Consider the following 15876-nt stretch of genomic DNA (forward strand, 5'->3'; position numbering starts at 1 on the left):
ATAAATTCATTGCCCACGGGCTACCTCGAAGGCAAATCAATATAAATTAGTAGTGATGGGAAATGCCCTGAATATTGTAGGGCACGACTCTATTTTACATTATATTATACGCTCAAGAGGGGAAGTGATTCAGCTATCAAAATTCGCTCTTTGGAAATATAATTTAGCAATATAATAGTCACGAAAAAAATACCAAGTTGAGGATATTCGCAATGTTCCTTTCGAAATAAAAATCTCCCACTGAGCTGTAGGAGAGACCGGGGCAGCATTAGCCACGTATAATATTCGATAGTGGTACTTTATAGTTTGCCTGCGAAGGAATATTGAGTTAACCACTCTTTATTCTATATATATATATACTTCCCTTACTTTTTTTTTAATTAGGGGTTCATCAATAAGATGATTGCCCCATACTTCCCTTACTATTCATTGAAATGTTTATCAGTCTCATACAAACATTTTTTGTACAAGTTGTACACAAACAAGAATTTCATTTTGTGGTTAATGCTACCCCGGTCTTCTCTACCTCGGCTAAATGGCTAAATTTGTCTTTTTGATGAATAAAATCATATCCTTGCGGAATATATCGTCAGTTTCGAACAAGACTATTGTAAGTTTACTTACTGTAGCATAAAAATATGGTAACATTGGATGCAGAAACCATAAATCTACATAAAAAAATATATATATATATATATATATATATTCATTAAATTGTTCCTGCGAAAGTTATGAGAATAAGACCGAAAATCACTCGACATAATTATCGAATTTTACACTAAATAACATTAAAAATAGCATTAACTAGAAAATTAGGTCTAATAAAATATTTTCAAAAGTTAAAAATTTACTGATTGTGTTGTAATTAATAAGAATTAATAGTAGCTGTCTAACTTTAAACCTCTCTCCTAAAAAGTTGCATTTTAGACTTCTAATAGCCTTGTTTGAAGCCTACAATATTTGTTCGAATTTTCGAAAATTTCGAAATCAGCTGCCTAATGTGCAGATTTTTACTTGATTAAAATTTCACATTAAAATATAAACACATTCAATGTGTTCACCAGCTAGAGTTTTGATTGTTCAAAAGTATCTCGACCAAAAGGTAAATTATTTTCTGTTTAGGAAAAATATCAATAATGTTCGAAAAATTCAAGTTGAAGTTCGAATTTTAAAACTAAATTTTCATACCGGGTTGTGGAAATTTATGATACTATAATGAGATAGGAACACTCTGAGACTTACTGGTTTGACTTTTTTAATAAAAAGTAAAGACCTGCTACATGTTGACACGCGTGACATTTCGAAATTCGATTGGGAAATTCCATGAGCCACCTTGCGGACTTATCAAGAATTGTCTCTTATAGTATGGTCAATTATTCCGACATTGAAGTTATTGGGCTATTTTTCGAAACAAAATTGAATAGAAAAATACAAAATAGAATGAAGATAATAAAAATAAAATAAAATAGAAAGTCTGCAAGGCTTTCTAGGCTTTCTATTTTAATCAGAGCATACTTCAGGGAAGTTATACCAGGACGTACAGAAATATTTTAAGAACGAACTAATAGGGCAGATGTTCCAAGACTCACCGGTTCATAGGCATAGTAGGACAAATTTCGAATTATCCACCCAAAGAAAAATTGAACATGACAAGATTTTTTTAATGCTAATATTGACTTTTACTGCTCGAACTCCGCAGAGAGAGCAGTACATATAATCCCATGATTTTCTTACCCTCAAAATTTTCAAATTAGGTCTTCAGACTTTAGACGCTTTCTGAGAAATTATATCTATCCGAGCGGACGTTACGACCCCTAGAGCCCAAACGGCTAGAGATAGAGACTTGCACTTTTCGGGGACCACACCCCATAAGTCGATCCTGGGCTGGGATTATTAACATACCCCTCATTTTCTCCCTACCCCTCTCTTCTACGCCAAGATCATAGTTTTGGGATTGTTCCAAAACCCGTCGTTCGAGTTTTTTTTCATTTTTGGATGTTTTAGAGATTACCTAGGCAGACATTTCGTCCTTATACGAAAATACCGATGAATCATTCCATTGAAAAAGCTCTAGAGAACGTATTTTTCAACCGATTGGTATTATATTTGGGCTCGTTGGAAAGGTCTTAGAATTTCTAATAAGTCTTCTGAACCGATGCCAATTTGTTATGAACCGGTTCAGAAACGATAACTAATTCCTATCCTAAATTCAATTATAATTCTTAAGGTACTTTGGACAACGTTGTGAGTGATTTATAAATCGGTTGTGGGAATCGCTCACGAACCGGTTATGAACCGATAAGTAATTTTTGTCAGAAAGTCAGTTCTATTACTTTTAAAACAATTTTGGTGGATCTTTTGAGTAATTTGTGAATCGCTTCAAATCGGTTAAGAACCGGTAAATGGCAAATGGTACGAAAGTACTTTTGAAGTTTAGCATAGAAGATATGAGTTCGAGCATTTCACAAAGCCTAGGATGCCTTTCCACCCCTTTTTTACTCTTATCATTCTTTAATTGATTTATAAGGTATTCTGATACACACTTAAAAGATAATCATAAAAAAAACAAAGCTTTGAACGCCACTAGCAGTTCTCAGAGTAACTATTAGTGTTCTGAAAACTGTTTTTTTACACTTTCCTTATTTCTTACCTTAATTAAACTAGGGGGTACGCCCTTTGTATTTTTGTTTCATATGAATAATATCTGAATATCTCATCTCAATTTAAATCGCTTGTTTTATTGTCCATTTAATGTAATTCTTGCCCTCGAATTGTCACTCATCATAATAACTTCACTTTCATATGCTAAACTTTTTGTTCTGCAATTATAAATGTTAAAACTCGGTGAATTAACAGCAAAAAAAAAAGAAAAGTCATATTGGGGGAAAAAGTAACATAATAATAAAAAGAGGGAAGAGAAGATGTAAAAGTTTAATGCATTGTCACAATTTATATAAAGTTTTGAAGTATGTTAAAGTGCATAAAGTCATGTGTGTGGCTTCTTTAGCATCGGAGTTGAAGTTCTCTTTTTTTTGTTGTGTTTTTTGAATTTGTTACTCTGGCGAAGTCAATGATCTTCTTCCCTTTTTTGTTGTGTTATTATTTTCCTCTGCATTTTCCCCCTACTTCATTCTCCTGTCTCTCTTTTGGCCTTTCCTTCTATTTTGCTAACACACGATAGAATGCATCTCGATGGGATTTTCCCGACAAAGCCACAAATACATTTTCTCTCGTTCTCGTATCTTGGGATGGAAAATTATGTTGATCAACTCTCGAGGAGAGGAGAAATAGAAAATTGAGGAAATTTTATTGGGGAATGCAAGAGAGTTTTGGTGGAGTATATTTGGGAAGAGGAGATATTTTTAACGACACAAATTTTCATTTATAATGCTTCAAATGCTTTTAAAAAGGGGGACACAAGAAGAGGTATCTCTGAGGGGGGATAATATTAATATTGGTGGCTCAAAAAGTTGTTAAATGCGAAGGAGATGACTTTCGGTTGGTGTGAAGGGTTTTTTTATCCCTTGTCTTTTTACTCATTAATTTTTGTAGAGACGGTAGAGGCTCTATAACAGCCATTGAGGAGTTTTTACGTAAATTTCATAAACAAAAAAAAAAAGAATAAATAAGTGGAGAAAACAGTTGGTTCAACAGTTGGAAAATTATGTACCTAAAAGTGGTTCCTTTCTCTGAACGACTGACAAAGGAATAATTAATTGCTAAAATGGGTCTCAAGTCTCAACTGCTAATTATTGATTTTGGTCAGATAATATTTGCACCATTTTATGGTGAGGAAAAAAGAAGAAGAGAGGGTTGTCTTATGGAGACACAAAAGGTAATTTTTCTCTTTAAAAAAAATTCCTTTCATCTTCTTATGTGCTCAATAAAAAGTCAATGCCCTAAGTCTTTTTGGTTCTGTTGTTCTCTTAATTCTTTTTTTTTTCGGACGCCTTTTAGTACCACGAAAAATTTCTTGTGAATTATTCAACATGAGTCTGACTGACAATTTTCATCCTCAAAATAAATATATATATATTGTATTTTTTTTCTCTTCTCATTCTCAATAAATAAAATAAATTGATGTGTGGAAGAGATGCTAAAGAGTAGCCAGACAAAATAATAATTGATGATATTTGGATGTTTTGTGTGTGGTCGATGATCGGCATTTCCTTTTTAATTCCTCCTTAAATGTTCGTCTTTTTGGGAGATTTTGGTCATTTAAAATCATTTAAGAGTTGAAGCACTGAGAGATACATTGTATAAATAAGTTCCCCAGAGAGGTTGAAACAAATTTGGAGAAATGTGAAGAGTTTCAAATTAAATTAAATATTATAAATCATTTTATATGTCCATATCTGAAAATAATCCTCTTAACAAATTGATGTTCGAATTCACTTCAATAGCTTTTTAAATTTATCACGGAGAAGAGGTTAACTAAAATGTCAATCGCTTTTTGGTTTATTTTCAGGTGAAAGTCGTTAAATTTAGCTACATGTGGACGATAAATAATTTTAGCTTTTGCCGAGAAGAAATGGGCGAAGTACTAAAATCATCCACCTTCTCAGCTGGTGCTAACGACAAATTAAAATGGTAAGACATTTAACATTTTTTATTTGCATGGAAGAAGTTTTGAGGAGAGTTGGATAAAACAGTGTGAAAAAAATACTTAACTTCATATAAAATAAATTTCTGAAGTTTGACACCACGTGTACTAAAAGTTTAAAAACGATTTCATTTATGATATAAAATTAAAAAAAAACTGATAATTTTCTGTTTAGATAATTAGAATCATCCTGTAATATGATATTTTCTTAAGTTTAGTACTGATCTGTTCTAAAATAAATTATACCTTTTATTACTTTAAAAAAAAACAAAATAAAGTATTTTTATTATTTTTATTTCAGTATTTCTATGTGATTTTTTTTCACTAAAAGTTTTAGGATACGTTTGAAATGCGTGTACTAAAAATTAGAAAACTCTTAAATCATAAAAGAGAAAGCATAAAAATAATCAAAAAAGGGAATTCGGCAAACATTTAAGTTTCAATATGCTTCAAATTCGTTTCGACATTTCCATGCCTTAATATTTCTGTATTTTTAGTCACTGTACTTTTATCAAAAGCTGTTACTAATTTTTAGCCAATAAAATTGAGAACAGTGCTAAAATGGCGCTTTATCAGAAATTCAACAAAATAAGAGTATATTGGAGTCGCCTTGTCTAATGGCCTCTACACACTAGTAGCAATTTCTTTAAAAATGCCCTTCTAAAGAAAACTTCGCCTATCCTTGTAGGCAAAAATGTCAGAATTTAAAAAAAGGCAATTTTTGACGAAAATTGCTTCTTAGTGTATAGATACAATAAAACATTAAAGTGTTTAAACATAATTTCATTATATGTTAAATATTCTTCTGATTAAAATTTTAGTACAGAACATTTAGTACATTTTGTTACAGTTTCCATATAGAACTTTTTGTATGAAATGCAAAAAAAAGTATCATGTATGCTGATTTTAGTGTTCTGACAACTCTGTTTTCTTTACGCATTTAGAAAATTCAGTCTTTTCTAAATTTTGTCACTCCGTGTACTAAATATCAATTACGGAAAATTCTTAGACTAGCCTGCCATTTAAATGTGCTTTTTTAAAGATCTGGAAACCCTCTGTTTTCTTTACAGATTTAGAAAATGAAAGCATTTTTTTAAGTTTTACCAATTTGAGTACTAAATACCAATTTATAGAACATTTTTCACACATTTAGGAAATCCAATACATTTTCTTAAGTTTTATCAATCTGTGTACTAAATATCAATTGTAGAACAGCCTTAAATTTGTGCACAATTTAAATGTGCTTATTTAAGATTCTGTCTGGAAAACTCATTTTTTGCACATTTAGAAAATTAAAAGGTTTCTTTTAAAATTTATCAGTTTGAGTACTAAATATCAATTACATAATTTTTTTAAACTTGTGAACAAATAAAAAGTGCGTATTTAGTGCAATTGCAGAGCCTTTTATTAATGTGCATAATTTAAGTTCGTTTATTTAATACTCTGGCAACACAGTTTTTTTTATACATTTGGAAAATCCTGAGCTTTTTTTAAGTTTTATCAGTCTCTGTACTAATTTTCAATCACAGAAAATTCTTAAATTTGGGCACAATTTATTTATCCCTTTTTATGAATAGTTAGTTACTACACATGCAGAAATTTCCAGTTTCAATACAACTACACAATTTCAATTAACATTTTTGATGTATTTTATTAGTGTACTAAATGTTTTTGAACATTGCAAAATGAAGTATGTATTGTAAATTTAATTTTGATTCCAAATGCCAAACTTAAAATGCATATTATTTTTAGTACTAAATAAATATCATATATTCAATGAATTAAATAAATAATTTGATTTGACCCTCATGCTTTTGTATGCTTTGTTTTGCTTTGTTATTTCTATAAATTATTAATTATCTTCAATATATTAAACTTGTACTAAATTTAAAACTGTACTAAATGTTAATAACATACATATTATTATTCATGTATATTCATATAGAATACAAACGTTCGTTTCAAGATTTATTTATTTCAAGCCATTTCCGCCTTGTTGTTATTTTTTGTAAACATTTGAAAATGTGTACTAAAATATTTTGTGAAAAGAACTATAGCTTTTGCGGAACAATTGAAAATAAATAAGTCAAAGTTGAGCAATAAATAAACATAATAAATTAATTTCTTTTTTTAAATGTCAATCCTGTACTAAAAATCTCGGTTTATTTTTTAGTACAAGTGTAATTTTTATTTATAACTTATGTGTAATTGATTCTATCACTTTTTGATTATATTCATTAATTATCCAGCTCTCCATCAAGATTTTTTTATTCAGAGAAATTTCAAATTGACCAATTCGGTTAAAATTATTTTCTATTTTGATGCTTTTTCCAGGTGTTTACGTGTCAATCCAAAAGGGCTGGATGAGGAAAGCAAAGACTACCTGTCCCTTTACCTTCTCTTAGTATCATGTAACAAATCTGAAGTTAGAGCCAAATTTAAATTTTCTATTTTAAATGCAAAACGCGAGGAGACCAAAGCGATGGAGTCACAAAGAGCATATAGATTTGTTCAGGGGAAAGATTGGGGCTTCAAGAAGTTCATAAGGCGGGACTTTCTGCTCGACGAAGCGAATGGTTTGCTTCCTGAGGATAAATTAACAATATTTTGCGAGGTAGGTGATGAAAGGGTAATTTGAGGGATTTTTGAAATTAGAACAAATTTAATTTGGTGCATTTTGCTGCAATGTCTGTAGGTTAGCGTCGTTGCTGATAGTGTTAATATATCAGGCCAGAGCAATATCACACAGTTCAAAGTGCCCGAATGCAAATTGTCAGAAGATCTGGGAAATCTGTTCGATAGCGAACGTTTTAGTGATGTCACATTGGCTGTTGGTGGTCGAGAATTTCAGACTCACAAAGCAATTCTCGCTGGTGAGTTTTTTTTTTTTAATTTTATAGAAAGAAAAAAGTAATAGGAATTTTTGCAAATGCGCTTTTTCTCTTTTTCTTTTTTCCCCTTCCCTTCCCGGGGGGAAATGCAGCAAGAAGTCCTGTCTTTGCTGCGATGTTTGAACATGAAATGGAGGAAAGGAAACAGAATCGTGTCGCCATTACAGATGTGGACCATGAAGTGCTCAAAGAGATGCTTCGATTTATTTACACAGGGAAAGCACCGAATTTAGAGAAGATGGCTGATGATCTCCTAGCAGCCGCAGACAAGGTAATAAAAAGAAGAATAAGACGACAAAAAAATACAATAAAAAATTCAATGGCGGAAGAAATTAAATGAAGAGAAGTGGAAGAAGCAAAAAAAAATCTCTGCAATTTTCTCAATGTCTCACTTTTCTTTGCAGTATGCCCTAGAAAAGCTGAAAGTGATGTGTGAAGAAGCGCTTTGTGTTAATCTGTCTGTGGAGACAGCGGCTGATACTCTCATTTTGGCTGATCTTCACAGTGCTGATCAACTCAAAGCACAAACGATAGATTTTATCAATACGTAAGTAGATATTTTTGAATTTACCTAAATTCCTTAGGAAATGAAAAAAAAAAACGAGAAAGCCCTAACACTGAGAAAAAACGTAAAATCAACATTTTTTAATGTTAATTTTACAAATTTTTAAAGGTAAAATTAACATGAAAAAGTGTAACTTTAACCCCTAATACACCTAAAAAGCATAATATTTACACCGATTTCGGATCAAAACTACAGGGTAAAATTAACATTTCCGGAATGCAATTTTAACTTTTTCGGATTTCTCTCTGTGAAGAGATTATTTAGAATTCTCATTCGTTCAAATACCTTTAACTTTTCTTTAGTGAAGAATTAAATCAGGTAACTAGAATCGAAGCTATAGCCATCTAAATACCAAAAAACACCAAAGAAAGTTTTGCCTAGATTACAGGCCTTAAAAGCAAATTAAACACAAAATGATAGATTAGCCAAAAAAAACAGAATTATGGTCCTATTTTAATAAAAAATGAAAAGGGGAAATCTTCCTCCTGAACATTTTTTTAGTACATGACTGTTCTAAAGTGCTTCAAATTGACTTCCTTGTGTTGGCCCCCATTACGATTATTTTTTGGTTTTAGAACTCTACGAGGACTGGAGAACACACTCGAGACAGGAAGCAACACAAAAAAGTCGATAATTCAGACATATACTAAAAAAAGTGATTATAAGAAAGATTTCTGGTGCTATTCCAATGGAAAATTAACGTGTTTTTTTTAGCACTTTACTGTTCTCAAGTGTTTCTGATTTAGAGACTTTTCTTTGTGTTGGTTCGTGTCTCGACTGTTTCCTGAGTTCTCGCCGTATTCTGAAACCACCAAAAAGTTATGACAGGAACCAATATAAAAAATTGATTATGTAGAAGCACTTGAGAATAACAAAGTGCTAAAAAAAACACGCTAAAAAAGAGAAATCTTTTGCCTGATTTTTTTTTAGTACTTGATTGTTTTCAATTGCATCTACATAATCGAATTTTCCTTGAGTTAGTTATTATTTCGTGGTTTTAAAACACGATGAACACTGGGCAAAACGTTTTAAAAACAGAAACCAAAACAAGGAATTGTCGATAATACAGATACACTTGAGAACAGTCATGTACTTAAAAAAATGTTCAGGAGAAAGATTTCCCCTTTTAGCACATTTCTTTTAGCACTTTACTGTTCTCAAGTACTTCTGCCTAATCGAGTTTTATTTGTGTTGGTTTCTGTCTCGCCTATTTTCCTCATTCTTCGCCGTGTTCTAAAACCACTAAATAGTCCTGATAGGAACTAATACAAGGAAAAGTCCAGTATGTAGAAACACTTGAGAACAGTAAAGTGCTAAAAAAAATATGCTGTAAAAAGGAGAAATCTTTAACCTGAACATTTTCTTTAGTACATGGCTGTTCTCAAGTTCTTCTACCTCATCGAGTGCTCTTTGTGTTAGTTGCTGTCAGGCCTACTTAGTGGTTTTAAAATACGACGAGGACTGGGAAGAACAGTCCTGACGCGAACCAAAACAAAGAAAAGTCGGTAATGCGTAAGGGCTTGAGAACAGTCATATACTAAAAAAAAAAGTTCAGGAGAAAGATTTCCTCTTTTAGTAAATTTCTTTTAGCACTTTACTGTTCTCAAATACTTCAGCCTAATCGACTTTCCTTTTATGATTGTTTCCTGTCATGACTATTTGGGGATATTGAAACACGATGACGACTGGGAAAAAACGTCCAGACCAGAACCAATAACAAAGGAATGTCGATAATGCAGAAGCAATAGAAAACAGTTATATACTAAACAAATTGTTCAATAGAAAAATTCCCCTTGGTAGTATAGTAGAAAGTATTTCACTGAAATACTTACATTAGATATCAAATAATTTTTTTAGCTTTATTACTTGAAAAGAGAAACTTAATTATTATATAATATTAGTTTTTTGTAAATCTTTAAATCAGTATCATCGCCCAATGTAATTTAATCGAACATAATTTTCCATCATTTTTATCGATCAGACTAAACAATAAAAAAAGAACATTGCGACTTTTTGGACAGTAGAAAATCAAATTTAATCAATTATTATTGCAATTCCTCTATTAACTGGAATTGCAAAAATTCGCAGCTTCAAATTTTGTGAAATCAACGTGAAAGAATTGGCAAAAAAAGTAAATTAAGAAAATTGCATTGTCGCAATAAACATTTTAAATGTTAATGATGCGGACTAAATTGATTTTCTCTGAAAGATTTTAGGTTAAATATTTAGCAGAACAGTAGCAATTTTAGGTCATGTTTGAGCTCGTTGGAACGGTCTTGGAATGTCCAAGAAAACAGAACAAGTTCCAATCGGTTTTGAAACGATAATGAACCTGTTCATAACCGATAAACAATTTTTATTCGAAATTCAATTACAATATTGCTCCTGAGGTGTATTTGGACCGTGTTTTGTTTTTGAGTGATTTATAAATCGGTTTAAAACGGTTCTAAATCGGTACTTCTTAAACGGTTATAAACCGATAAATAATTTTTGTCCGAAAATCAATTCTATTACTCTTAGAATTATTTTGGGGATCTTTTGACTGATTTGTCAATCGTTTTGAATCGATTGACAAGAGATAAACAGTAGATGATACTTTTGAGGTATATCATCTAATACGGGTTTTAGATCTAAGGCTTAGACATAAAGCTTAACTTCTCTAAGTTCTTATTAGTCGAAAATTTTTGGGAAATTTGGCTTTAGAAATGGACTATCAGGGTGAATAATTCTATTTGAATCAGAAGAACCAAAATTAAATTGGTAACTATTTAGGATTTTGAGGCTGCCTTCAGAATAAGGCTAAACCTCTAATCTGAACACGGTCTAAGTCACGCCTTAAAAAAGTTTACGGCTAAAATACCCAATATCCTTTTTAAATTATCTTGGCGCTAGTTCTACCCTCGAGCGGCGGACACAGGAAAAACACTGAGTTTAGATACTAAGTAACATATAGCGCTCTAGGACCCCATTCTTTATTTTTTTTCCATAATTTATTGCTTAAATAAATTTAAAAATAAATAAAACAAACTTATGGAAATAAATTCGGAAGCGTCAATTTTTTTTGACTTATTTAATATTTTTATGAACTTATATCAAACTTTGGATTTAGAATTATATTTTTTTGCATTTTTGTACTATTTGTAGGGTAAATTAAGCTAATTCAAAACCTGCTCCAAATGGAAATTTTTCCCCACTCCAAATGGAAACGTCATTGTTTTCATGATAAATACAGTATTAAATTATTATATTTATATATTTTCTATACCACAGTTTCATTATTTAGTTAATTTTGCTCCAAATAAAGCGAAAATCCATTCATGTTCACAAATTTTTATTTGTTAATTCCTCAGAAAAATTAAAAATGTACCTTTTCACCATTGAATTTTTCATCGATCGACCATGTTTTCCAATGGAAAACGCAATAAAGTGACTGTTGTTTATTCGTTTTGTTTAACATTTATGTCATATTTCTGGCTAATTTTAATTAAATTAAGTGCTAATCTTTATTGTTAACGGTACGTGAAGTTTTCAAATGAAATAATTGCCTATTTCGTGAACAAAAAGGGTTTTTCTGAAGTGTTTGCAAATGCTTCAATAGGAAACCCCGGAAATATGACTTTTTTGGAGAGCTTTTTTTATTGTTTTAGATGAGAAAGGGGAAAAGACCACGAATAAGAAAAAAATCTTGCACTCAAGAGCAACTCTTCAAGGTTTTGGAAGCCTTTCGTCGCGGTTTCACTTACACTGTTTGTCTCCATTTAGAAACTTACCCTTGTCTCCATTTAGATTAATTTGTTTCCAATAGAAGCATTTTACGATCGCGTATTTTTCTTGTATTTAAGAATTTTTCAAATTATATCTAAAGAATTTTCACTAAACAGTAACATTCTAGAAGAGTCAAGGAGCAAATTTATTTAATTCTCTTCAGAAAAAAAATATGAACTTAATGTGTTGAATCTTCTGTCAAAATTAAAGTGTCTGGAAATGGTTTTGAATTAGGACATTTACCCTTTAGAATTCTTGAGTAAATAAATGCAATTTAACGTGAATGTTATTTAAAATGGGAAATTTTTCGTGGTGGAGGAAGAAGCTTCCAGAAATGGTGTGAAATGCAAAATATCCGGAAGATTGCTGTAAATTCCGGGTCAAAGTGCCTTTCTCCATTTGATCAAAGGTTCTCAATTTAGGGCTTTCTCTCTTGGGTCAGTTTTTGTTTGTGTTCCATTTCTTTCATTCTTGGTCAACTCCTTCGCCATGTGCAAGGTGTTTGATGTGTGTAATAAAATTAAAGGAAGGCAAAAAAAAAGGCACAAGAAAAGAGGGTGAAATTGAATATTCAGAACAAAGAGAGTGGTACCGTATTTCTTATATCCTGTATGACTTTTAGACATGCAACTGACGTGATGGAGACACTGGGGTGGAAAAATATGATATCGACACATCCGCACCTCATTGCTGAGGCATTTCGCGCCCTAGCGACGCAACAAGTCCCACCAATTGGTCCGCCACGGAAGCGTGTTAAGATGAGCTGAAATAAATTGTTGATATCTGGTACGGGTCTTGCTAATATATCAACCTATAGCAATGGCACCGACATCACCTACGATACACAATGTGACAATTGCAATACAATCAACAACAACAACAACAACAATGGGATTGATAGTAACAAGACGACAACATCAACAACAGCAACAACAATCTTTCTCCCATCGATATCATCGACATTGACAACGGCATGTGCCACAAATTCCGCAATTGTTGTCCAAGGATCCAATCTCAACACTTTTCACCGACATCACCATCATCATCATCATCATCACCATCATCTACGACAGACGTCTTCTGTGATGCACCACTCTTCCGCCACGCCAACATCCATGGGCACCAGCAATGCATCAACAATTGCTGGATGCCCAATGGACGAGAAACTTGGCAAGATCTCTATTGTGAGTGACAATTTGATCCTCTCGCATCTCCAGCAGAGATCTGTTTGAATTCACCAAACAACAGCAACATCAACATTTTCTTTTTGGGGCTTTGTGAGAGGGATGAATTTTTTTTCCGTAGATGGTGAGCTAAAAAAAACACTTCCTTTTCTTCATTATTATTATATTTTTTTTCTTAGTGACACCTATTTGAGGGACATTTTGTAATTTTTTTGTTGTTTTTAAATCACAAAAGAAAGAGAGGGTTTGGCGAAATCAACATGTTTTCCTCTTGAGAAAAGTTGCACAAAATTGAACAAAAATTAATTAAAACATTTTTTGGTTTTGAGTAAATCATGCGGAGTCTTGATGGGGATACTTGGGAAATGCTCAAATATTTTGGAAAATTAATGAAAAATTGCAAAGGAAACTAAGTAGCTAATGAGAGTTGGAAATTTTGACAGATCTGTCAAAGTGACGGATTAAACAACTTTGAGCATCAATTGCTAGAATCTTTAGAAAATTTCATTGATTTTGCTATCAGAAAGACAAGAAAATCCATGGGAATCTTAGTAGAAATTCAAGCAGTCAACTGAGGATTTTGACAGGTCTGTCAAACTGACAGATTGAATTTCTTTGCATATAACAACAACTTTAATACAACAAACAAATCTACAGCAATTTGAGGTCAAATTCAAGCAGATAATTGGAACTTTGGATCTTGACAGATCTGTCAAAGTGACAAATAGAAATAGTTTGAATATTCATTGCTAGATTTTCCTGAAGATTTCTTTAATTTTGTTGTCTGAAAGATCATCTAAATATGACAAAAAAAATAACTACAAGACTTGAACTTCACTTCAGACTGAGGATTCTGACAGGTCTGTCAAACTGACAGATGGAATTTCTTTTGAATATAAATACTTCTTTTTTTTTGTTCTCAAAAAGACAACCTGAATACAATAAAAAAAAACTACAACAATTATAGGTCAAATCCAATCAGATAATGGGGACTTAGGATCTTGACAGATCTGTCAAAGTGACAAATAGAAATAATTTGAATATTCACTGCTAGATTTTCCTGAAGATTTCTTTAATTTTGTTGTCTGAAAGAACATCTAAATATGACAAAAAATAACTACAAGATTTAAAATTCAAGCAGTTAACTGAGGATTCTGACATGTCTGTCAAATTGACAGTTAAGAGTAGTCTTGAATTTTGGCTGCCAAATTTATCTACAGATTATCTTAATTTTGATTCTGAAAACAAAAATATAAATTTGATATAAAATCAACTAAAAAAGGAATCGAATCAGCCAGTGACAGTTGAGTATTCTGACAGATATGTCAAAATTGTCGCAAGCGAAAAAGTCCAATATCGCTAGAATTTTCTAGAGATTCCACTAATTTTGCTTTTAAAAGGTCGAGATTTATTTAAAAAAAATGGTTGGAAAATGAATCAACGGGTATATTTGTGTTTTTGACAGATCTGTCAAAGTAAGGAGTATAAATAGGCTTCTAATAAAAACTTTAATTAAATTTTATAAAGAATACTCAAATTTATAGTGGATTATTGTGAATTATGAGTGAGAAAACTAGCAAGCTTATGAAAATTGAGTACTTTGACAGATCTGTCAAAATCACAGATACAAGTATCGTAAATGTTGCTTCCTGGATATTTTTTTTTAATTGAATAGTTTTTTTTTCATTTTAAATTTTAATTTGAAAAGAAATTCACTGAAATTTTAATTGAAAACAAATTGACAATTGAGATTGAAATATTCTCACAGAAATGTCAAATTGACAAGAGCGAAAAGGAATGTCAAAGTGACATAAAGTGAATAGGCTTTCCTCCATCTGCAAAGTTCAATTAAAGTTTTCAAAATACATTGGGAACAGTGATAAATGCCTCAAAAAACTCATCGGTATTTTGAATAAGAACTAGACGGAATATGTTATTTTGACAGCTTTGGTAATGTCAGTGTCAAAAGTCAAAGACACTATCACATCACGAACAGGGTGCTCAATGGAATTTGCAGATATTTTTTTACGTGTTACAGATAAACAGAAAGTTAGAAAGTAAAACCGGCAGATCATTTTGACATTTATGTCAAATTGACAGATGCTAATTTCTTTGGAATATTCACGTTAATTTAAAAATGAGTTTTCCAGGAATACATTCAAATTTCAGGAACTTCTATTGCAATCTGATAGATGAAAAACTAACCAATAAATTACAAATGAACATTTTGACAGATCTGTCAAATTGATAAAGAGAAATTTCTTTGGAACATTCATGGGAATTTCAAAATGAGTTTTTCAGAAATACATTCAAATTTCAGGAACTTTTATTGCAATCTGATTGGTTAAAACTAACCAATAAATGACAAATTAATATTTTGACAGATCTGTCAAAATGACAGATGCAAATGGTATCTTGTGGAAATTTCAAAACGGGTTGTTAAGAAACACGTTAAAATTACAAAAACTTTCACTGCAATTTGATTGATAAAAAACTAACGAGCAAAAGATAAATTGGTCATTTTGACAGATCTGTCAAAATGACAGATGCATATCAACTCCCTATAAGAAAAATCCGGCGCGATCCAATGGAAATTCCATTGGTAACAGAATGGAATGTTCCATGCGTCCACTTGGTGAAATCCACTCTTTATCCCCCTGGATTCCCCTGTAGAAGTACATTGTAATTTTGCATTGGCGCGTCACGCAATTTCCATGGGAATCTACCAGCCTCGGTGGTGGTGTTATCCAGTGGAAATCCATGGGCAGTCCCGTTGAAATTCTAAAGCTGCCGCATGGTAATTTCCACTGGTACTCTATGGGAAATCCATGAGTACTCTCGGAAAATTGGCCGGTATTTTCCCATGGG

General features: G+C 31.9%; 1 protein-coding gene across 6 annotated transcripts in view; it reads left to right on the forward strand.

Annotated features, from left to right (window-relative positions):
• The window catches only part of LOC129798278 (protein roadkill), a 268894-nt gene extending 255631 nt beyond the window's left edge, over positions 1-13263 (forward strand). For all 6 annotated transcript variants that reach the window (XM_055841338.1, XM_055841339.1, XM_055841334.1 and 3 more), the window contains 6 exons: positions 4469-4590; positions 6938-7217; positions 7299-7476; positions 7587-7765; positions 7899-8041; positions 12447-13263. In XM_055841338.1, the coding sequence (XP_055697313.1) occupies positions 4469-4590; positions 6938-7217; positions 7299-7476; positions 7587-7765; positions 7899-8041; positions 12447-12591 (1047 nt within the window). In that variant the 3' untranslated portion in view covers positions 12592-13263. The remainder of the gene's footprint in view (positions 1-4468; positions 4591-6937; positions 7218-7298; positions 7477-7586; positions 7766-7898; positions 8042-12446) is intronic.
• Positions 13264-15876: the final 2613 nt, after the last annotated feature.

The sequence above is a fragment of the Phlebotomus papatasi genome, chromosome 1 (genome assembly GCF_024763615.1).
Source record: "Phlebotomus papatasi isolate M1 chromosome 1, Ppap_2.1, whole genome shotgun sequence".
Lineage (NCBI taxonomy): Eukaryota > Metazoa > Arthropoda > Insecta > Diptera > Psychodidae > Phlebotomus > Phlebotomus papatasi.